General features: G+C 37.6%; 2 protein-coding genes across 3 annotated transcripts; one reads left to right on the top strand and one right to left on the bottom strand.

Moving 5' to 3' along the window:
* Positions 1-1,513: 1,513 nt before the first annotated feature.
* Positions 1,514-2,473, top strand: LOC108933449 (olfactory receptor 52E8-like). Its single transcript, XM_018750534.2, has one exon. It carries the CDS (start codon positions 1,523-1,525, stop codon positions 2,471-2,473), a length of 951 nt encoding a protein of 316 aa, XP_018606050.1. The 5' UTR covers positions 1,514-1,522.
* Positions 2,474-6,741: 4,268 nt separating this feature from the next.
* Positions 6,742-24,390, bottom strand: arrb1 (arrestin, beta 1). Of its 2 annotated transcripts, XM_018750543.2 has the most exons (16): positions 24,044-24,390; positions 14,601-14,631; positions 13,867-13,927; positions 13,557-13,601; positions 12,776-12,972; positions 12,462-12,521; positions 11,420-11,487; positions 10,929-11,064; positions 9,413-9,497; positions 9,255-9,327; positions 8,772-8,909; positions 8,586-8,669; positions 8,470-8,493; positions 8,060-8,130; positions 7,827-7,878; positions 6,742-7,004 (listed from the first exon to the last, which is right to left on the bottom strand). In XM_018750543.2, the coding sequence occupies exons 1-16, from the start codon at positions 24,061-24,063 to the stop codon at positions 6,899-6,901; spliced, it is 1,251 nt and encodes a 416-aa protein (XP_018606059.1). In that variant the 5' UTR covers positions 24,064-24,390; the 3' UTR covers positions 6,742-6,898. The 2 variants fall into 2 exon arrangements, with proteins under 2 accessions (XP_018606059.1, XP_018606060.1); XM_018750544.2 differs by lacking the exon at positions 13,557-13,601.
* Position 24,391: the final 1 nt, after the last annotated feature.

Raw genomic sequence — 24,391 nt, 5'->3', positions numbered from 1 at the left:
ACTGAAAAAAACTTTTAATATTATCATTTTAGATTGACAGTGAGTGTGAATGATGTTGATCTTGTGTTAGCTGAATTCCCACACTGCACATAAAATTATCGTGCAGATTATTCCCAGCAGTCTTGACATAGTCATCTTAGATGAAGGAAGCAGCTAAATAAATATCTTTAATAATGCTGAGTCAAAATAGTTTTCTTTCCGCTAGTTACCTCTTCTGTGATAGTAAGCTCAAGGTTTTGCACCTGGATTGTTACAAATTTATATGACAATTACCTAAATCAAAGTTCCATTGCGGGTTTTAAACCAATGTCTGATCATATCTAAATTAAATTATTCTGCATATTGTTGGCTCTTTGGGGGGGGGGGGGGGGGGGGGGGGGTGGTGATAGCAATCTCACTTTACAGCTTTTTTCCCCAAGTGCCTAAAACTTTTGCACAGTACTGTATACGAAGGCAAGGGCTGAGAGCCAAAACGGAATCTATCATGCGATTAGCAAATGAACAGCAGCATTATGAACAATTTAAAACACAACTTTTGCTCTGCAAAGCTTATAAATTTCTTGCAGCTGGAGATTCTACAAAAGCAATTAAAAAAAAACTTTTTTAACAATTTTGTTTGACTTCATATATTGACATATAAAAAAAAACTTGGCTATGAAAATACAAGAAACCATCTGACTGTTAACCAGACTTGTTAACTGAGTACAAAATGAGTTTCTTAGTTTTAACTGAGGTACACCCCAGATATCATAGCCATGAAACTTTCTAAGGCAACTTTTGTACCAGATGAACTAATGTACTGGAGTCTAACATATATTTTACTTACTCTATTATACAGTTATGTTGAGGCTCAACATATTACAGATTTGGTGTCATTTGTGATTTGATAATTCTCCTCTTGTTTACATCTGAGAAAGTAACTTTATCCAGACATGCAGCACTCCATCAAGGGAATACAGAACGGTAGATTTAAGAGGCGGGAGACTTGACCTTAATAAGCACTGCACACATGAACCTGAGGAACATACTGAGATGGTGAGCCACACAGTTTTCCATCCTGGTATTTTGAAATCAGAATCAGATGGACTGGTATCTACAGTCTAGGGTATAATTTCCTCATTGGATTTTTTAAGATGCCTAAATTCAGATCTAAACAAAATGCAAAACCTACTATAAAAAAAATGGATGTTGACTCACTTTTAAAAAAAAGGGGAAAAAATATTTCCAAAATATTTCTGAAAAAAAATCCTTTTTGTGTACTCTTAAAATATTTTATTGCAGCTGGCATATTACGTTTTTATTTGTTTCTTCTCTTTTGGCGGTTTTGTGGTAAGTACTGAACCAAGGAGCCAAATGAATTTCATTAAATGCTTCAGTATCAGAACAGTCATAACATTTCCTTAACCCTAACCCTAAGGATAGTATAATAGAGACTATAACACATATTTTACATTTTGCAACTGATTTTTTTTTTTTTTTAATGCAGCCAGGTACTACTGAAAGTGCTAAACTACGAGGAAACATGCAAGAATACGCAGTCAGAAATTTCTCCTACTCTAGCTTCATCCTGATTGGCTTCTCGGGACCAAAAGAGTGGAGACAACTGCTCTTCATCCCATTTCTCCTCATGTTTTTAATATCTGTTGCTTCAAACTCTATGCTTATGTTTATAATTGTATCACACAAGGCTTTGCATTCTCCAATGTGTCTGCTGATATGTGTCTTGTCCTTTGTTGACATAAGTGTCGTAATCTTCGCTGTTCCAAACATGCTTTTCAGTCTCCTGCTGAACTGGAACCATATATCTCTGTTGGGTTGCCTGGTTCAGATGTTCTTTGTTCATATAGCTGGTGCCTTCCAGTCTACCATTTTGCTGTGGATGGCACTGGATCGATACTTTGCCATCTGCACTCCACTTCATTACAACGAACACATGACCTTTTCTGTTTTCCTGAAGTTCGTCATTATTCCTTCCCTGAGAAATATCATTTTGATTTTAGCAATAGTAGGCCTGGCTGGCACCCTGCAATACTGTCAGTCCAATGAGATCGACCACTGTTTCTGTGAGCACATGGCACTGGTCACGCTGGCCTGTGGCCCCATATATGTCAACAATGCTGTAGGACTGATTACCATTTTCTGCATCCCAGCAACTGATTTTCTTTTAATTATTGCCTCCTATATAAAAATTTTTGTCTCCGTATTTAAGTCAGGTAAATCTAGTCCGAAAGCTCTAAGCACTTGTATTACTCATATTATGGTCATGACTGTAAGCATAATTTTTCTTTTAACAGCATTCCTTTCATATAGAATAAAGAACAACCTCTCATCTAACAGCCATGCCATAATTAGTATTATATATTTACTTGTGCCTGCCTGTTTCAATCCAATCATTTATGGTATCAGGACAAAAGAAATACGGCAACAAGTCATGAAAAAAATGAGGTGTGGAAAAGTTGCTCAGTTACACTAACTGAACTGCAAACATAATGTACTAAATATGTCAAAAATTAAATACAAGGATGAATAAAAGTATTAAAGTAAATTAGAAAATCTGTTTTAGTGAATTGCCATGGCTCTGACCAGGACATATAGTAAACAAAATGAGTGAGAGAGTGTTTTAGTAGATACTGTACAGAGAATATGTTTTATTACTCGTGTTTTCTTGTATTGTTATGGTGGCATCAACAGAACTGTCAATTAAAATAGAAACACACACACTGTCTGAAGCCGCTTGTCCCGAGTGGGGTCGCAGCAAGCAGGAGCCTAACCCGGCAACACAGGACACAAGGCTGGAGGGGGAGGGGACACACCCAGGGCAGGACGCCAGTCCGTCACAAGGCACCCCAAGCAGGGCTCGAACCCCAGACCCACCAGAAAGCAGGACCTGGCCAAGTCTGCCACACCACCATACCCCCCTCAATTAAAACATGCAGTTGTAATACATGGCATGCTTTAAACTGAAGACCGAATTAGTTTTATGACCATTCAGGAGTAAATATATGGAATATCAATCTTAATTTCTGCAATTTTAATTTCTTTGGTTTCCAGAATAAACTCTATCATACTGTATCTCTTAAAATGATGTAAGGTGTAAATGTTCATGCACTATAACTTTAAGATCGTGCCCGGATAAACCTTTACAGAGCTACTCCTGTAATGTAACATAAATGTTTAGATATCATATATATAAACATTTACTTTACATTACAGGAGTAGTTGTGTAAAGGTTTATCAGGTTTATTTATATTTATATTTAAAATTATTACTAGGAAAGTGATTAGGAATCGTCGATATTCGGATAAAGTTTTATGCAACTACCCGTGTGATGAGCATTGGTTCATATGCCTGGTGGAAAGAAACAAACTGACTGTACTTAGGAATCATCTGCATCTATGTATATCTTTCTGCTAATGTAATGCACAAATTGTATTTTCAATGAGACCACTTCGGAGAAAAGCATCTGCTAAATGATTAAATGTAATTGTAAATGATTGCTTCTCATATAACTGCCATAGCCATTCCCAAAGCATATAAGTGCAAATGTTTTGCTCTACAAAACAGAAAAAAAAATGGAAAAATAAACCTGAATGATCTCAGAAACTGAAAGAAATCTCTTTTTAGCTTTTTAACAAATGATCTAACTTTTGATGTAAAAATCAACACTCTGCTCAGCTGGGAAACCATTACAAATGCATATCTTAATGAAATACAACATGACTGGACACTGAAATTCAAGGTATCATGTGACCACAAGTTATGAATAAACTTACTAAGCCATTACTTGTAACATATATCTCCAATGAGAGAATGGGGTGTTTTCTAGAAAGTGGAAATAAATGACCAGCAGCTGGTGCCTCTTAAGACACAAACACATAGTGCAGGATTCTTAATCACTTTAACAGCAATTAAATTGGAAGCTGACGTCTGTGGTCAAATATAATTGGTCACTGAAGGTATAAATAACACCTGGGTATTTCAAAATGTCTGAATCTGCTAATTTCTGCCTATTTGTAACAAGGGAGTTTGTGTTGAAAATATATTTCTTAAAACTGTTGAAGGTAATGAGAAGAGTTCACTTTTGGACTTTCAAAATGACATTTGAGGATGTTATTTACAAAAAGTCTTTCAGATGTCATTAGTAATATTATTATATTGTTATTATTATATTGTTACATTATACTGTATTACTTTAATATGTAGAATTATTTTAACAAGCAGTATATTACAGTCTTTGTCAATTTACTGAACTGAAACACATTATAATAATAGTAATATAATTCTTTGAAATTAGAACTGAGGTAGGAAAATTGCACTAAGTCAAAATCCTCAAGTTCTCAAGTTTGAATGAGAATCTGCTGAAATAAATGCATTGCAAGACGCGAACCGTAACTGCAGTTTACTTTTAACAATAAATTTAATCAACGTAAACATTAAACCAAACCATTACATACAAACCATAACATTTTATTTAGAATTATCAATAGCACATTTTTATTATTTTTATTATTTAAACTAATTTACATCAGCAACTACAGAAATCAAGAGAGGAAAACAAGCAATACAGAGACTGCTTCAGAAAAATGCAATATATACAGAATTTAATGAGAGAAGACATTTATTTGTAATGTGCTTACAAGTGTTTTGTTTCACAAAAAAATTAATAATATGATTATTCTATTATACTGTCAAGGGAATGGAAATGTGCAGGTTGAAGAAGACTAGGTATAAACCACATGTAATGTAAGAACTTTTAATCATTTTTCATCCTAAGTTGAGTTACACCTGTTTTGAAATAAGTTGTAAAATAATTGTAGTTCATTTCTGTTTTTCTGACTAAAATAGTTTTTCTTACTATTGCCGCCCTTGAGGTGTCATCTTAGGAGGTTTTGTCGCAGCTTTTGCAATCAGTTCAAAATCACACTGAAAAACATTTTAGTTCTGAAACTCCTTGAAACGATCAGGTGTGTTTATAATGTGTACTATTATCACTTTCTATCCATTAAAACTATGATTTTTTTTCTTGATATTAGTTTTATTCTTTTTTTCTGAAATACGTAGCAGGCCTTTATTATGAATATATACGGAAAAAAATATTAAAATCTGGATTATATACAGTAAACAGGGAAAATCATTTGTATCTCGAAATAAGGTAACATTTAGTTGTTGTAATTTGTTATAACATTTAAGTAATAATTCATTATTAAAATTTTAAGTAATGAAGTCAGGAAAGTTTCCAGATACTGACATAATGATGTAATGTAATAATGAACCTCTTTAAATTGACCTTTGACAAAAATTGAAACACCTCAAATTAAAATAAGCTTATAGCTGATTTGAGTGTCATTCAGAAAAAAAAAAAAGATTAAATTAAAACAATTAGATTGCAATGACTAGGAAATGATTTGTGTTGTTGAATTAACATCCCTTTAGATAAATACAGGCAGAATTAAAAAAATTCAACACAACAAACTCAATTTTATGGCTGTTTTGTGAAATGTATAGAATGACATCAAGAACGAATGCATGTTTAACAATAACTACAACTAACCTTGCTTCCCACAGCAAATAACTACAAAACCACTCAGTAATATACAACACTAACCAATGTGCTGCCTTTAGTAACTAGAGTTGGACTGCTCCACCCAAGCAAATTGATAAATTACACTGCCACTTTAAGCATTCTCATTCTCTCATTCTGAGTTCTCTGACTGACAGCTAGCATTATTGTTACTACTGTTACCATTATTTATTGCTATTGCTGTTGCACTACTCACTGTTATTGTCATTGTTTTGTTTGTGCAGTATTTCTATTGTCTTTGTCCATAGTCTGTGGAGAAGCCTTCAGGAAGAATTTCATGACACATGTACATGGTACTTGTATCTATGACAATAAACTTGAAACTTAATAAAACCCTTTCATGGTTGATTGGAGTTTCAGTCATGCATAAAGCAACACCTTAATAAAAAAATACAATTTCAGACTCCATTTAAATACAAGAAAGAGATTAAACATATTTTGCTAGAAGGTCATAGGAATCCAGCTGCATTGTTAGATGTGATGTTATCATTAATTATGAAGAGAAAAATAAATAAAATGTTTAACTGAAATATAGGCAGTTCCTGCCCATGCAATGAGACAAATTGGCCATACAAAATGAGCATAACTATGGGGACCATGTAAAATGTTTCAACAGTCTCACACTAGCAATGTTATACTTATATTTCATGCCAAATAACACTATTTTCAATTCAAGCTAGCTGAAATTATTCATTTAGGTTTTGTTCATTGCAAATGTTACACACCTAATTACAAGTATTAAGAGTAATTCAGCCTTTTTTTTTAATTTCACACTGAGGAACTGAAATATGTGATAAGCTTTTAATTCTAAGAAAGGTTAAAATTTTTCATCTGGTAAAATAAATAGGAAAACCATAGAAAATACTGTAATTTTGTCATTGTACTCATTTTCACTGACCACCTACTTATTGACAAGTGTAAATGGGAAAAACTTGAAACACTACACTAAAAAATTAAAATCTGATTTGTAAAAAAATAATATCAAAATGCAATATCAATATTGTTTTAATTTGTAATTCAGCTGAAGGAATCAAAACAGATATGTATAAACATAGTATTAATCTGAAGAAACAGGTGAAACAGTAAGATCTTGGTCCTAAAAATAAAAATTATTTTTATTTCTGTTAACCTACATTTCTTCAGCACAACACAGTGGAGGATCCTAACTCTTCACTACATAATGTTCAACCCATGTGTCACAAGTCTTCAGTTATACATCCCAGCATGAATAGAGGAGAATAAAGGCAAGAAAGAGACCACGGTGCCAGCACTAGTCTTTTAGTTCATCCAGGTAGTAGTGCCTGAATGCCCAAGTGTCTATCTGTCACTCATCTTTGGCGAGTCAGTGCCATTCTCCTCTTCATCATCCTTCAGCCCAATCAGCCTCTGTCGTGCAAAATCTTCAAAGATAATGTCATCATCACTAGGGAAGCAAGAGTAGGCAGTGTGAACACCATGCTTTAGGGATCATGGTCAGCATAACAGCAAAGGGCCACCAGAAATAGCAAAGAGCCTAACGGCGAAGTAAACAGCAAGAGATTACTGGGATGGACAGGTGTCTTGTCCAGGGTCTACCCCTGATTAGTCTTGCACCCTGTGCATCACGACCCTAGCTTGGAGAAGCATTTACTGATACTCACTTACAGTACTTACTGAGAGTGAGTGAGTGAGTGAGTGAGTGAGTGAGTGAGTGACAAGAGATAAATTATATACAACAATCACTATCTTCAGCACCGAACCATGACATCTCAATAATGTATGTGTTTCTAAGTGGTGTATCAATCGTTTTGGCATGAGGCATGTGGCCAGGACATCCGTGTATCAATCTCCAGACTATTAGACTAGTCAAATGGCAAGGTTTTTCAGGGCACAAAAAAACAATTCATGATCCTATGGGTCTATGAAACATGTGGGCTTTCTGTATCATTGTTGTTAAGACCAACATTTATTGTCAGCTAGGTGTTTATGGAGTTGTGGGTGAAACTGGGCAGGTAGCACTCTCTTCTCAGTTTTTTTTTTTTTTTTATGTCAGGAAAGTTTGTAGCCTGGCTAGTGAAGACAGGATAGCCAACAGCATCAGATGAGATGTACGCCTGCATCCCCCCCCTCATTTAGTTCTTAACATTAACTACATGCACAGGCCTACGAGGGCCCTGCTAGAGGAGAATTAAAGGGCAGGGCACCAGGCTTTTGCAAATTACCACAGCAAAAGTCCAGTTCAGTGAGGAAATAGTAGTCTGCTTACTTTGTGTCAAACTCAATCAGATTTGTGTCTACTGGGGCTTCGTTTTCTGTAACTGAGACAAAGAGTAAACAACAGCAGTTATTTTGAAAATACATTAACAGTAATACTTTCCAAATACACTGACAGAGCTTAGAGCTTGTGTATTAGAGCAAATTCAAAATTCCTCTGTAAATTCTCAGGGTAATAGGATTAAAATCATATTTTCTTATACTGGGAAGTAAATAGAAGTGTACCTTCTCTATGCAATGTCTCCTCAATTGGTTTTGGATGCATTAATGTAAAAGGAAGTTCAACTGATACGTCACTGTGAATGAAATACAAGAGCATGGGTTATGTTGTTACAGTAAAAGCAAAATATGAATTTCATCAGTAATAAATTCCTCTGACAGATTTTCAAAAGAAGCTCATTTGTGTCAGACAGATTTTACAGTAAAAACACATGACGCAGATATTCAATTCATCGAAAAGACCTTACCCATCATGCTAGAAAAAACAGTAGGAAAAAATATATTTTATTTATTTAAAATAAATTGTTTAATTCTCATCAGGAGGGAAACTACACCAAAACAATGAGACAGCTTACTGATCTACTTTCGATTACTAATGACATGAAAAATAACAACAAAATGAAAATGAAAAATACCTTGTTGCAAGGTCTCCCAGGAGTCTGAAAAAATTGTCACATTAATTCAAAATCCAATGTGATCAAAAATAGAATGACAAAATCATGGATTTCAGCATGGACATGAAAATACTTACCCGCCCCGTGAAACAACCAGCTTCACTTTAACTTTGTAAGATACAATAATACCCAAGATTTCTTTGTTAGCGCCTTCTCTTAACCTGTAAAATAAGTAGTAAAGTTTCTCAAAGGAAGTCAGTGTGCAAATGTAGTACATTATCACTGGAATTCATTGTAGGCGTAAGAAAAACAAAAGTACTTACAAAGTGCTGGAGGCTAAGTTTGTGTCCTCGTGTTTTAGTTTTCCATCTAAAGCCAACCCTTGTTTCTCGCGGTTGTTGGCAAGTAAGGGTGTAAGTGTGAATACTTTACAAAAAGTGGCACTTGGGGCAACTATGTCACTGCAGGGGATAAAAACAAGTTCATTAAAATGTACCGATTAAAAATAATATGGCCAATCATAAAATAAATTAAAATACCAGTATGGAGCATTCAGAACATGACATTTTACATGTTTTTCAAATGATGGTGATTGTGTATTGTGTGCAAAAACATGATTTAAATGTCTTTATCAAACAGGAAACAAACTCTTTAGACCACAGACAGACAAACAGATAGATAGATAGATAGATAGATAGATATCTATTAGTATCTCAACACTACCTACTACATACTACATAGTTCTGATAATTTCTCCCAAAAACATGTCTACTGTTCATTTCATAGAGTAAAATTACATTTCTTACTCTGACTCCTCCATTGCAACAGGGCACTTGTACTGTGCGATACTGAACAGGCAAATGTCCGCATATTGGCGCACTGTGTAGAAGCATTAAAAAGGTATTTCAAAACAATGTAAGTCTTAAAAATACAGGCATATCTTGAATGAACACCTTTTACTGACCTGAAACTTTCATTTTCTTCACTGTCTTGTTTGTGTTGTTTGTCACATGCACATTAACGTTGATTGGTTCTCCATGATAATATATCTGAAAGATAAGAATAAAGTATTTCAATGAGCTTCGCTGCAAACTGCCACTAAACAAACTCAAGAAACTGAGTTGAACATTAACATAATTGGCAAAAACTGTATTTATCAATAATTTTTGCACACTTTGTAAAATTTGCTTTCTACACCTTAAGTAAGGAGAGGGTCTCTTTACGGAAGCATTACACAGTGTTACTGCATCCAGATGTAAAACACTGTACATTGCTGTGCTATAAATGCAAAGCTTCTCCCAGTACTTTGAGATATTTATTCTGGGAATGTGATAAGACACATGCTTGCTGCACTGCAAAAAAAAAATTGATTTCTCACCAACTATTCTCTTGTTACATCACAATCCAAACTCATTTCTTGATGATGTTAATGTATAGAGACTATGCATTTTTACATATTTAACAAAGAAATGGAAGTTATTTGAAAGCGTTGCATGGTCGTACATGTGATAAATTGTAACCTTTTGAGCCTGAGCCTTTGCTGTATGTATGTTGATATGTTTGCTCATTCTCGGTGTACTGTCTATCTGTATGCTGTTTTGACCCTGTACTCTTCATAAAACTAATTTAAAAAGCCACTATATAATTATACATACATACATACATACAATGTTGAAAGCATGTGGACCCCTTTTGTCCCTTAGTTTAGCCATGAAATAGTTATTTCATGAGAAAAACATACACATTGTCTGAAACCCCTTGTCCCATACGGGGTCACGGGAAGCCGGAGCTTAACCCGGCAACACAGGGCAAAGGGACACACCCAGGACAGAATGCCAGTCCTTTGTAAGGCACCCCAAGCGGGACTCAAACCCCAGACCCACCAGAGAGCAGAACCCGGTCCAACCCACTGTGCCACATGAAAAACAGTCTGATGTACCATGTGTGCAATGACCAATTCCATATGTTGGTTTAGAGGAACTCGTGTGTGGTAGGAACATGGAAGCAGTGCAGGAGCAAAAATAAGTGAACCCCAAGTTGCATTGGTTAAACCAAGTAGGTAAGTATAATTAGGTGTTTAAATCATCATCCTTTATTCATTTTAAAAGTTTTGTTATAAGATTTAGATTGTAAAAGATAATTTTAAAATTTTATACAAGAATAATAACCATCACTGGATGGTTCACATACAGTACTTTCAAGCAGCGCTGTGTTACAGAAATGTCTACATGGTTACCAGGCAAAACCCACAGAGGTCAGTATTGTGTAACTTTCTGAAATGCTGGATTGAGTTGTTTTTTTTACAGAAAAATTAAACTGATACCCTGGTTTAAACTGGAAAAACTTGCTTTCATGTGCTGAATTGCAGAAGAGGCCTGATATCAGAGGATTAGGGTTGGTCGTGTCGGAGGGTGATGTAATTATTATCATTCTCCTTCAAATACCGTTCGTTATCCTTCAAAACAAGAGTTCTTTTTCACCTCCTTGTCCAGAGAGGCCTCCAAGTGCAGGGGCTTGTCTGACATGAGAAACTGTCGTGTGGTCTCGCCCATGGGTTGTGGGCCGGGCTTTTCCGGAGCATACTGAACCTTTCTGATCACAAGACATACCGAGTTCCTGTGTGACGAAGACAGACAGACGTGTGTGAGCTTCACCATATTATGCTCCCCTGTATTATTATAAATTTTAACTACCCAAGTAATACAGTAACAATAGTAATGGATTTATATTATGTCAATGATTACGGTTTGTGACAACTTGGTTCTGGCTCATACTGGATTTCTGCTGAGGACGCGAGCAGACACAGGGGTTGACAGGTTATTTTGGACATACTAGCAACTCCCTCCTGCCATCCATACAGACTAAACAACATTTTTTTGCTTTGTGAGCTCTAGAATGCATTCATTGACTGTGTTTCCATGGATTCTGACTGATGACGATGTTAAACATAGTTCTGGGAATTATACATCACCTTTTGTGGATTTTTTCTTCAACATTCTCTGCACAGAAAGCTTTAACTTCAAAGTCGACGCCACAGGCCTTCAAAAAAAAAGGCCAGTGTGTATAATTTATGGGCAGCATCAAATTAACCTCATGCTGACATTTCTCTGTTTCACAGCTAGCCATATGAATACAAATGAACAATGTACTCTGGAACGTAACACTACAATTTGGCTGCATGGCTTTGACTCTCATAAAATTATCAACTTGCCAGTTATGATTTTTTGTACAGTGTCAACATGGAATTGCTTTTTAAAACGTGCTTTATCTAAATAACACAGTGCTGTGAAAAAGTGTCTGCTTCTGTCCAATTTTATGTTTTTGTAGCTTTTAGAAATTAAATTCCATCAAACATTTTTGTCACTTATAGTTGTAAATGAATGGGAAAAGAGAGAAAGAAAGTAACACCAATATTGTTTTTATGCCATTTCTTTAGCATGGAAGATAAGTAAATGTACATTCGTAGGTGTGAAAAAGTAATCCCCTCTAACTTCAATAAACCTAAGGGGGTAAGTAGAATGAGCTCTCTGAATACAGCTGATTTGGGCCCTATCCAATATAATTAAACCCCAGCAAATGTTAAATTAGCAACTCAGAAACTCATTGAGCCATATTATGAAACACTCAGAGGAAATTTCTGAAGCCATTTGTAGAAAACTCACTAAGCTCTAGTAGTCTGGACCTTTATATTTATTCATTTAGTGGATACTTTTCTCCAGAACAACTTACAGTGTTGAACTATTACAACTATTGACCCATGTGTATACCTGAGTAATTTTACTGGAGCAATTTTTGGGAAAGTACTTTACTCAAGGGTACTACAGCTGGGATTCAAACCTGCAACCTTTGGGTCCAAAGGCATTAGCATTAACCACAACCCTATGGCCATGGTTGTGCAGCCCTTTGTAAGGATCTGAAACTCCATTGAACCTTGGTCAGAACCATACTCATCAAATGTACGACACTTTCATATACAACTATGGAATATAGTGAAGATTGGGACTTTGAGTTACCTTTCCTGTGTCTTCTGGTCCTGGTTGTAGGGTCACTGAGCAAGGTAAGTTGGGAGGAATCTGAAACAGGGGTCAGATGAGTAAATATATTAAAGAAAAAGGTAGTAATACACTGCTCTGTCATTGTAGTGTCAAAACACCCTTAAGTAATGTGATAAAGAATGAGAAAATGGTTCCAAACACATTTAGCTTTTTTATTCATAAAATGCCTTATCAAAGACCCTTGTCATCCATCTACAAATTTTGTGATTTAGTTTTCAGTCCCTTATTTGTGATTCTGTACTTCTCTCTAAAAGGTGTTATTATTTTTCTACCTCAAAAGTGAATGGGTAAGCATGCTCTCCAAGTTTTTTGATTAGGCGTTCTTGAAGACGAGTCAAAGATTTCTTTCCTTCTGAAAATGGCGGAAAAGCTTGGATGTTGGCCATGAAGAGATCCTTACGAAATGTCAAACCCAAGACATCCAGGTCTTCCCGGCCATAGCGGAAGGCACAAGTCAACGTCACAAACACTGGAAAAGGGAAGAGAATAAATTACTGCACTAGCAAATATGATGCAAGTTAATCTGTTTGACAGAGAGGAACTACATGTAATAGTAGGTTAGTATACATGCATGGATAAAGGGGCTATGTGATGTGGCTTCTTCGGAAACTTTTATCTAGCAGCTATGATCCTACGTAATAATAAATGTAAATTCAAAATGACCTCAGGTCTTAAGCTACCGCAAACCCAGGCCATGAGCTTCCTCAAAGTCTGGAAATATGGAGAAATGTATTATTTCAACCCAGTCATTTTAGGTCATTAAAAGTGGTCAAAGCACATATGACAGATACTAAACTGGCTGTGGGTGTATGTCTGAACAATTAAGCACTTTTTAAATTACTATATTTGGCCGGATTTACTAAGATTTATTGGAGCAGAAGGATGAGTAAGTTGTGAAAGTGGTGCATTTCCTGACAAAAGACCTACAAAAAAATCTCTCAAGTCATCTGGACCATCTCCTAAATAAGTCAGGTCTTATTATATCATTGTACCAGAAATATGTATGTATGAGATATGAGGATGAACAAGGCTGCAGGTTTTAAATCTGTATACCTTTTCTTTCCTTTAGGTATTCTGGATCAATTAAAACAACACCATCTGGAATGCGTAGAGAAAAGTGAAATATGACCTCTGCATTTTCTACTTCAGAGAATATTTTCTGATGACAAAACAAAGGATTTATTGGATCTCCATCAAAAGCTATGAGTTATTCAAAATGTGTGCGACATTTTGAAATAAACTGTGCTGTACAAGTTTGCAAATCCAAAGGTTGTTTTGTTATTATTTTACCATTCTACTGTAATGAAGTTAGTGTGCTTGGAAAGTAGTTTTAGTAACAGGTATATTGACGTAATTATCTTACCAACAGGTTCCACGAGGTCTATCTGGTCAACAAAGTCCCTCTTGCCAAGATAAACCGTAAGCTGAAAAAGTTAACGGGTCATTTGCACTTATTGCATACCGTATTTGCTAATCTGTCTCTCCTTTATGTCTCAAATGAAATCTCTCGTCTGCCACTGCCTTCTTTAACCCTGTACCTCCTCACCTCAGGCCCCCAAAAAACAATTGCTTAGAAGTGACTAAAAGGGTCATCTCAATTTTGTTGAATGTGCAACATAAGAATATTTGGTCACAGAAACACATCTGGCTTCATTTTTGGTCGAAATACCCATACTGGTTTGCCACAATTGAGACTTTTAAACAAAACCTAGGGGCCTCAGAACTCCATGGAGGTATGGGTGACTCGTACATGTATTTTTTTTCCTCACACTTGTTCTCTCAAGTAGGCTGATGTCTCTGGCTATGGTCTTTCCAGCTTGATATTACAAACCTCAGCTCTCACAAGACCGTGCTGCACAGCTAGCATGCAGTTAATAAACTGAACTTCTCACTAGATCTTTTGACTGCACTTCCAACTTCCAGAACCTTACCGAGGGCTAAAACAATATACAGCAGTGGAAAGGGTTAAGCTGAAAGTGTCTTCAGCCAAATTAAAGCTAAATGAATGTTGTGCAATTTTAATGAAGTAAAATTCTACATACCATGTCTGATCAGGCAAAAAATTCAAGTTGTTCATAAAATATAAACTGTGTTTACCTTTCCATTAGGGCTTGCTTTCTTGAACACTCTGAAATAGATAAAAAATGAGGCATAGCTTGATATGTGACTGAAAAATTAAGTGTACAACTGCAAGAGACAATAGTAGCAACATTGCAGATATCAGAGTAAAATGGACACAAAAATTCTTTCAGATTTACAGCTGTTATGGCACTTTTGAACTCTTTTGCAACCACTGAGATGACATTTGAATTTATTCAATCACCAAATGATTCTACTCTGTGGTACAATAAGGTTACCATCAGCAAGACAAGAAATAGGAGCCTGGTTCTTATTCTGAAGAGTCATGTCTGAATCCACTGCTTGCCTTGTTGTCCCAGCTAGTACCTGCACCACTGAGTAATGCTTTCAAATGCAATTTCCTCCTCCCTTCCCATATGGCTTAATGTTGCACAGCAATTTTTAATGAAAACGCATTCTGAAAAGCTGTCTGTGCATTATGTGTCCATGCTCAAATCACACTGGTTCTGCGAGAAGGTGATTTGCAGCTAAAACTTTTCTCTGGAGGTTTAAAATTCATTGTGTACACCTGTGTGCTAAAGCAAATATGACTGTTTGCAGAATTTTTGCTTGTCTTTTCCAGTTAAATACTGTGCTTTAAAATAAATTAAAAAAATAAATAAATAAATAAAAAAGTTTTGAAAATCTAAACTGAAAACTGGCAGCTTTTGAAGCACTTACTGAGAAGCACTGTGATTACCTTCCTGTCTTTGAGGACCATAAAGACAAAAACACTTTTTTGCCAAATTTTGGAACTTGGAATTTATTATGCAGCAGTTTGTACAAATAAGTCAATGGATTTGTTTCCAGAATAACACTCTTTGTGATTCTCTGTGCCCTTGGATCCAGTATATTTCTTCACAGCATGTGTTGTCAACCAAATAAATCCTGGCACAACTGATAAAGGTAAATATTAATGAATTGTCGTTTTCATAGCAACAAGAGGAGCACTTCCTGTTTTAATTCTTCTGTGACAATTGCTTACAACATACATTCATATGCAAATCACACATTATATAAGCAGTCCTATTTTCATTTATTTCTGTTGTGCAGAAGCAGGGAATGAGGATATAACTGTATTGTAGTTAGATTTTTTTTTTCATATTTTGTACTTTGATATTGTTTCAGTTTTCATTAAATTAAATTTTATTAATAGAAAATAATAATATTAATAGTTTTACTGTGGAAAATGTTTTTTCTCTAACCATGTTAATAGAATGATCATGCTGGAACAAGAACAAATGAAATTGCTTCTTGCAGTGGACTCTTGCAGGTCTCACTACAATAGTTTTATTACCCAGTGGAAAATATCCCAAACGCTGAAATGTGTGTTTAATAGAGTACCACTGAAAGCTTATTAAGTTATAAATAAGTTTTTATTTAAAAAGGCGTGCTTTAATACAACTATCGTTGTGCTTGGGCTTTCAACTTTGTCACTGGTTTCTGGAGTACTGGACATGGAGTAGACCGGGACTCATAATAATAAGAATGCAGCTGCTGGTCTAATTTGTGTCCGCAAAAACAGTGGTATTGGAGGAAGTGACTAAACTTAGAATCAGAATGAGTTTTATTGGCCAGTGTGCTGACACACACAAGAAATTTGCTGTGATTCTAGGCACCTCCAGTATTTATAGACAAACAGCTGACAGAGAATTACACACACACACACACACACATCTTCAGAACCGCTTGTCCCATACGGGGTCGCGGGGAACCGGAGCCTATCTGGCAACACAGGGCGTAAGGCCGGAGGGGGAGGGGACACACCCAGGACGGGATGCCAGTCCGCCGCAAGGCACCCCAAGCGGGACTTGAACCCCAGACCCACCGGAGAGCAGGGCCTGGGCCAACCCACTGCGCCACCACACCCCCCTAGAGAATTACAGAATAAATAAAAATATTTACAGAGTATACAAACACGAGAGTATAAATAGTAGTATAAATACAAAAAGTAAATAAGTAAGTTACAAAAAGTGGTTGGATAATGTTGCACTGACAGGAGGCCTATAGGGAAGTGTTAACTGTTCATGAGAGTGATGCCTGGGGGAAAAAAGCTGTTCTTGTATCTGGTCATTCTGGTGGAGAGAAATCTGTAACATCTGCCAGAGGGGAGGAGTGTAAAGAGTTTGTGCCCAGGGTGTGTGGGATCAGTGAGGATTTTGCCCGCCCGCTTCCTCAGTCTGGACTTGTACAGGACCTGAAGGGTAGGCAGGGGTGCACCAATGATCCTCTCAGCCGTCTTGACTGTCCTTTGTAGCCTATTTCTGTTCGGTGTGGCAGCCAAGCTAAACCAGACAGTTGTAAGTGACAGAACTTTGTGTCTATAGTATCTCTGTCTGTCCGAGAAATGTAGTTTCCACTGTTTCGTAAGTTGCTTTGGAAAGAAGCATCTGCGAAATTTATAAATGTAACATAAATGTCAGCAACATGACAGATCTGTGGGGTGGAACGCAACAGTACACGCTTTTGGGTAAGAAAAGGGCTACTGGCTCCCTCCCTCATTGAGCAGCTTGGGGAGACCAGGCTGGCAAACAGCCCCTCCTTTCCTTGTGGCCCTCCGGGACACGTTGCGCACGTGCCTTTGTGTTTTGACTGCCCAGCAGCATTAGGCATGACACATTGTAAATAACAAAGCACAATAAAGAACCTCAGAGCCAGAGCTAGAGCAGGCTGTTGAAAACCTTGAGGCAATGCTCGCCATTCACGACTGCCATCTTATCAGCTAAAGCCTAGACGTGTGAATTGAATTGGTGAGATTTATGAAAAAACAAATACTAAATACAGTGCCTTACAAAAGTATTCAAGCCCCTTGTAAGTTAACCACATTTTCTGGATTTAAAAAGATACACACACATTCTTCCAATAAGTATTTTCATTGCAAACATAAGTGTTCCAGTAGTTTCTTTTAAAAAAGAAATTTGTTAAAACATTTAGTAAAAACTAGAAGAATGTTGCTTGCATAAGTATACAAGCTCCACACATTAAGATTTAGTAGAGCATCCTTTTGCCACAAAAATGCCCTTAAGTCTTTTGGGATAAGTCTGAACATGCTTTGCCCACTGCTCAGGAGTGATTTTGTCTCATTCTCCCTGGCAGAATTTCTGCAGATCATTCAGGTTGATTGGATGGTGCTGCTGGACCGCAATTTTCAAAAAATGCCACGGCTTCTCAATGGGGTTGAGATTGTGATTTTGACTTGGGCAGTATAGGACATTCACTTTGTTGTTTTTGAACCACTTCAGTGTTGCCTTGGACTTGGAATTATTGTTTTGAAGGGAAGGTTCACCTTCTAGCAAGCTTCAGTTTCTGAGCCAACTGGAACAGGTTTCTCTTCCAGTATTTCCCTGTATTTGGTTTCATATATTCTTCCATCAATCTTAACAAGATTACCAGTTCCTACAGATAAAAAGCATCCCCACAGCATTATGCAGCCACCACCATATTTTACTGTAGGGATGGTGTTTTTGAGGCGTAGGTAGTGTTGGGTTTGCACCATACATAGCACTTTGAATTTTTGCTGAAAGTCTCTACCTTGTTTTCATCTCACCAAAACAATTTTCCACATCCAAACTGAGTCCATCTCATTCATTGCGAGAAACTCCAAACATATCTTTTATGGATATTGGTGAGTAATGGTTTCTTTCTTGCCACCTTCTAGTCCGGTGTTACGGAGAGATCTTTATATAGTGGACTCATGTATATGTACCTCAATTTCAGTAACTGCCTTCTGTAGATCCTTCAGCGTGATGGCTGGCATCTTTGTTGCTTCCCTTACCAGTTTACATTTTGCCTGGGTGCCAAGTGTTGATAGATGGTCTTCTTTACACAGTGGCTGGGTGGCCTGATACACCTTCCACTTCCTGATGATGGATCCAGTAGTGCTCACTGGGACATCCAAGCACTTTGATTTTTTTTTTCCTGGCTTATACATTTGGATCATGTCACCTCTGTCTTCAGTGGTATTCTCTTTATTCTTCATTTTTGCAGTGTGTTCATAGCCTTGCTAATCCTCAATAGAGCGATTTTTATATGTAGAAAAATGTGCCCTTTAATTTAATTGCTCACTGGTAGAAACTAATTATTCACTTATGTCCAAATAAGAGGCAAATGCATCTTGTTTGGGAACAATTTGGCACTTTAAACTTTTGGAGCATGGGGGTTTGAATACCTATACAAGCAGCACATTTCAGTTTTACATTTTATTTTTAATATCTGAGGACAAACAACTGATTTTGGTTTTTGAAAAATACTGTTAAATATACTGTGAAGTAGATCTCAGTAAAAATTGTGATTGGGAGAACATCTTTGAATCTTTTGAAGTCCAGAAAATGGTGCTAACTTTTAAGATTTGTGAATATTTTTGCAAGGCACTGTGAAATAGTAAGTGGTTAGACAAGAGATCCCAAGAGTAAAATCAGGAACAGTGGAATAGTTTATAGACAAAGAAGTTCAGTGCAGTTATTGCCATGAAGACATATTACATAACAAAGTAATGTTGTTTATAAAAGTAGCTCTGCTGAAAATCCATGTTTCTTTTTCATCATTGTTTTTTTAAGAGAAAAAAATTGTAATTTTTGCCTCAGTTTTCACAAAAAGTGCTACTCACTCCATGAAAAATGTGGTACTTAAGTAGCAACTGCATATTTTACAGAAATGAAAGAGTGGGCATGATGAAAATGGAGGCACTGTTCAGTATGTACTTGCTAGCATTAGGATGAAATTAAAATACAAAAATACTCAATTTATCATGCATGCATCAGCTTTCTAAAACCGCCGTGTTAAATAATGATATTCAAGTTCTGATAAGTGTGTTGATTTGACACTGAGGGTAAATAAGGTTGTTCAGTTTTGCATTTCAAAATAACAGAAACTTGCTAACTTTACCAGTTGTGTCAAGCCGGAACCAGGCCATCAATAACAAAGTCCTGTTATCAGGAACCCATTCCAGGGTCACACAAGTTATAACTAAAACCATGGAATCTCTCTCTGGGTTTGGTACCTACAGCAGTTTGTACAAACACCTGAGAACAAAACTACAACTATTCATTTGGCAGATACAGTTCTGTAAAGCAATGTATAACTTACGGTATAACAGATTTGGGAGATTAATTCTCAGGCAGTCGATAATGATGTGAAGAGCAGGAAGTGTTGGGTTTCACAGGGAAAGTATGACTTCCTGCTTTATTGGATGGGAACGGGTCTGACACGGTACTATTCCTCATGTGAACATAACACTTCAGTGAAATGCATCCACTGCAGAGTCTAGTTTATGTTAGCGCAAACAGGAGGAATCTTTAAGTAAATATATATTGACGCAATAGCAGGAGCCTGATTTAATATATAAACATCAGTCATGAAAATTTTGTGTCATGTTTACAGATTTAGTACTGAGATTAGCTCATTTTGATTGTATTTATTATGACGTGACTCGCTACTGACAAAAATACACTTCATACCCACTACCTTGGAAGCATAGGTTGCGAAGGAGAATAAACCCCGGCTGAGATAGCAATCAGCACAGGAGAATCAGAGACGGACTCACACACTGTGGGAAATTTGGAGTCACCCATACACCTGAAGCATATGTTGCTGGACTGTGAGAGGAAACGGGAGCACATGCAATAAACCGACGTAAACACTGAGAGAACATGCGCACTCTGATATATTGAGCCAGATTCAAACATGCTCCCAAACCCACAACCCCAGAGCTGTGAGGAACCAGTGCTTCCTGTTGTACCACAGTGTACCACCATACATAATATCCATTCATCCATCCATTCATTACCTATAACTGCTTGTCCAGTGCAGGGTTACAGTGGTCCAGAGTCGATCTTGGAAACAGACAGAACACCCTTGATTGGACAGTAGTCTATTGCAGGACTATAGATATTAATTTCTTTTTGTAAAAAAAAGAAGGACAGCTGGTACCATAGTGCTTACAGCTACTGCCTTTGGATCCACAGGTTTGATCCTCACCTCTGGTTTTAGTAACCTTGAGCAAGGTACTTATCCTAAATTGCTCCAGTAAAATTACCCAGATGTATCAATGGGTAAATAATTGTAAGCACGTAATAATTGTGACCTTAAAATTGTAAGTTGCTTTCCAGAAAAGTGTCAGATAAATGAACAAATGTAAAAAAAAAAAAAAAAAACAGTACATTTTAAATATAGTACTGACCTACAAGCACAGGCATGTATATTTTTTAAAAGCAACTTTAGTAATGTGATAGCCAATGTGGCTTTATACCTCATTTTTCTTTTGCGCTTAAAAGAGACAAGAATTGCACAGTTAATTTAATATAGTGCAGTACCTATGAATTTTTAAACACTGCAATGGAGTGGGCTTTGGACTCACTGGTGCCGCCTGTTCAGAATCAATCAGCGCCAAGCACGACCACAAAATGACTAAATGGCACGACACATGAAATGAAGTCTATTTTTCTTCTCCACCCTGGGTCTTTATCAGATGCGCTCACAGAAAGGCACGGGGGAGGGAAATCTTGTCAAACAGCAGCAGCATGTAGCTGCATTAAAGGCAGGTCCTACGGAAGCTAGTTGATGACAATGATGATGATGATGATGATGATGATGATGATGATGTGGGAGAATGGACTGGTTTCTGAATTACCTGTCATGTGGACCTCTTGTCACTTATAAAATTACCACCTCACTCCACATTTCCACAAAGGGGGTTTGTCAAAATCAGATTTGGAATTGCAGTGAGCTGCAAATTTTATTTTTCAGTGCATCTTCAATTAAATTTGAGCTTGGTGTTTTCTCACACATATGTCAGCTTGTGCTGGGTCTGCAGTCTACCAAGCTGTGTTGGCAGGTGTTTAAATTCAGTATTTCACGTCCTGAAACGCTACTCAAATTGTACAACAGCATCCATCATAATCCACTTTCAGAGGTAGTGTGATGTAACAGAAACTAATTTTCTGCTGCTCGGAGTTGATAGGGAGTGACATTTTGTTGCTTTTGTCAAGCCTGCCATTCTCTCATGCATTATGCTCCAAATTCACAGGTGAACTTTACTGGTCCCAGGCTGGGAGGGACAATTAAATAAAAGCTTTGCAGCTTTGTTTAGCTACCAAGGTACACTGGGGGAAGATGGTCCCAAAGTAGAATTCCTGGAGGACATTTAATTTGTGTATGAAATGCAGGGATCACTGTGTAGGGCCCAGCACAGACATAATTGCATAGTGATGGATGATGCTCACGCGAAAAAATTAAATGTAAGACTCATAAATAATGAATGAATTAATTTACTAATTCATTAGTTGGATCAGTAGGAATTAATTCATCCCAATAACTGTACATTTTCATAACTGTGCGCTTTTGCTTTTCAACTGCTTTTGGAGAAGCAGTAGGTAAACAACAAAGCACTGAGCACAACTGGCCAAAAAGTTTTGATGACCATAGCAATTTTAACTGCAAAAGAGTACGGAATTTCATCTTTACGAAGAGAGCGAAGCGTGCGCCTCTTTGAAATGTGATGAGCCTGGACACAAAGCAGCACCCTATCTTTCCTAACCTGGTCTGCTTCCAAGGTTATTTCTGTCCTGTCCCCAGATAGATCACTCAAGTCTGTTGTGTTTCATTAAGAGTGACAGTCATTCATCATCAGTAAGACACTGTGGTGGTGTAATACACAAATGTTAAAGGAAAGCAGTCTGCACCATGTAAACATCAGATCCACTGCATGTCTAGTTGACACTGAAGACACAGTGTGTTGGGATACCACTACAAATATTGGAACAACAATGACTTCCTGGAATCCAGCAGCTTCCAGATATGAAGTGCATTACGCAGATTTATCATGGTCACTTTAACCGGATTTCTCAGAAGTGCTGGAAAGAGTGTAGATCCCTGATGCCTTCAGGCTGCCTCCAAAGAAAATATCTTCTTAGCCCTATAATGGAGTGTTATCTGGGCAATCTAAAGTCATGGATATTATATAGAAAGTGCCTCTGAAAACTGATGAGTCAAAAATCCTGCACAGGGCATTGAGACAGGCAAAGAAAGAGAGCAGATATAGCCGCTTCAGATCTGCTCTCTGTGAAACAATACTCATTAATGCGTACACAACGGACCATGAGGCAGCACAGTGCTCTGCAGCACGTTCATGTCTTTCTTGTACTGCGTGTGACATTTACAGAAATTGATATAATGAAGCCGCAGAGCTGGCTATATTTCAGTCACAATGTACTTTTAGGGACTGACACTAAGCATGTTATCTCAGGTTACGATAAAATGCAAAAACAAACACAACTGGAGTAATTTTGAATATTTCATTATTACAGCTGCGCATGACCGCCCCCCCCCCCCCCAGGGTGTTCTGACCTATTCCTTAAAAATGAGCCTGGATAAGCTCTAGAAAGTAGGACACTATGACAGGGAAAGGATGTGTTAAAGGTGTCAGCTAACCTCCCTGTAGAAAGGAGAACATAATGTTCTATCCACCTTTCCCCGAGAATCTGAACAGCCTGGACCAAACCATTTGGCCTCAAAAGAATCGGTATCAAAAATGGCCTCCCCTGGTTTTAGGGAGCAGAGTATTAAAATTGATACTTATGATTTTTCATCAAACCAGTGGTGAGATAAGTGTGTTTATGACTATAATTGCATTAAGTGCAATGTACACCCAGGTTTAGAAAGGTACTTAGTGGCTGGACTGAGGAAGTTCAGCAAACACACAGTTCTGTAAACGTGTAGTGTGAATTAACTTTCGCAAAAGTTAATGGGTATAACATTAACTATCCACGTCTCGCTGGATACGGGCAACCGGCAAAGACATAAATGACGAGAGACAGGCAGCCTCACTGCGGGGTCTGTCACAAGTGCTCACCTTCCTGTAATCTGTCATGGGACATTAATAAAGTTAAACTGAAAGCAAGAGAAGAGAAACACTTTGTCCATGGTACTTATATGGTAGGAGATCCAAGGAGGAGCCCTCGGTCTGTAACAGGACTAAAGCAGTGCATGCTCTGATAGAGGCACATTCCATCAAACGGCAGTTCAAAATTGCTGTACATTCGAATAGCAGCAAAGTCACCGTGAACAGAAATGTTTAGATACAGCCCCACTCCCACACCCATCTTCTCAAGACAACACAACTGTGCGCAGCGTGGCGAAGAAAGTTCCAAAGAGAACAAGCTGAAATAAGTCAATGCCAGCGTACCTCCTTTGCGTTTGACATTTACATCAGTTTTTAAGTAATCCTACTTGTCAACACAGGAGACATGTTGTAGGAGAATGGGGGACGAAACCAGCGAGAGGGGCCACTACTGGGAGATTTGTTTGCAGCCCATGTAAGACGTAAATACTAGCAAACAGACACAGACAGTGTGAAAAATGACACCGATACGATTAGCTGTCATAAAATATACCAATTTAGAGGTGTGCGTGTGGGCTGTGCTTACCTTGTGCCTTTATCGCCCATGGCGACGACAGCAGTGAGAGAGACCAAAGTGCGGAACGAGCAGCAGAACACGAGAGGGAGGTTTCCCTCCTGGAGCCAGACGGGGTGTGAAGAGTGCCGTGAAGGCGGTGTGGGGTGGGGTGGGGGGAAGGGGGTTGAGGGTGGTGCAGTCCGTCCCTCTTCCCGCCTGCTGTCCGATCAAATTAAAAAACCATCTCTGACAATGATTGCTGAGTCCATGCGCACTCACACACTCACACACACACACACACACACACACACACACACACACACACACAGAGCAGAGCTGAGACAGGTGATTCCTGCAGTTCTCCTCTGCTTCTTTGGT

Source organism: Scleropages formosus, chromosome 10 (genome assembly GCF_900964775.1).
Source record: "Scleropages formosus chromosome 10, fSclFor1.1, whole genome shotgun sequence".
Taxonomy (NCBI): Eukaryota; Metazoa; Chordata; class Actinopteri; order Osteoglossiformes; family Osteoglossidae; genus Scleropages; species Scleropages formosus.
The sequence above is the reverse complement of the archived record's forward strand: the minus strand, read 5'-3'. Positions and strand labels throughout refer to the sequence as shown.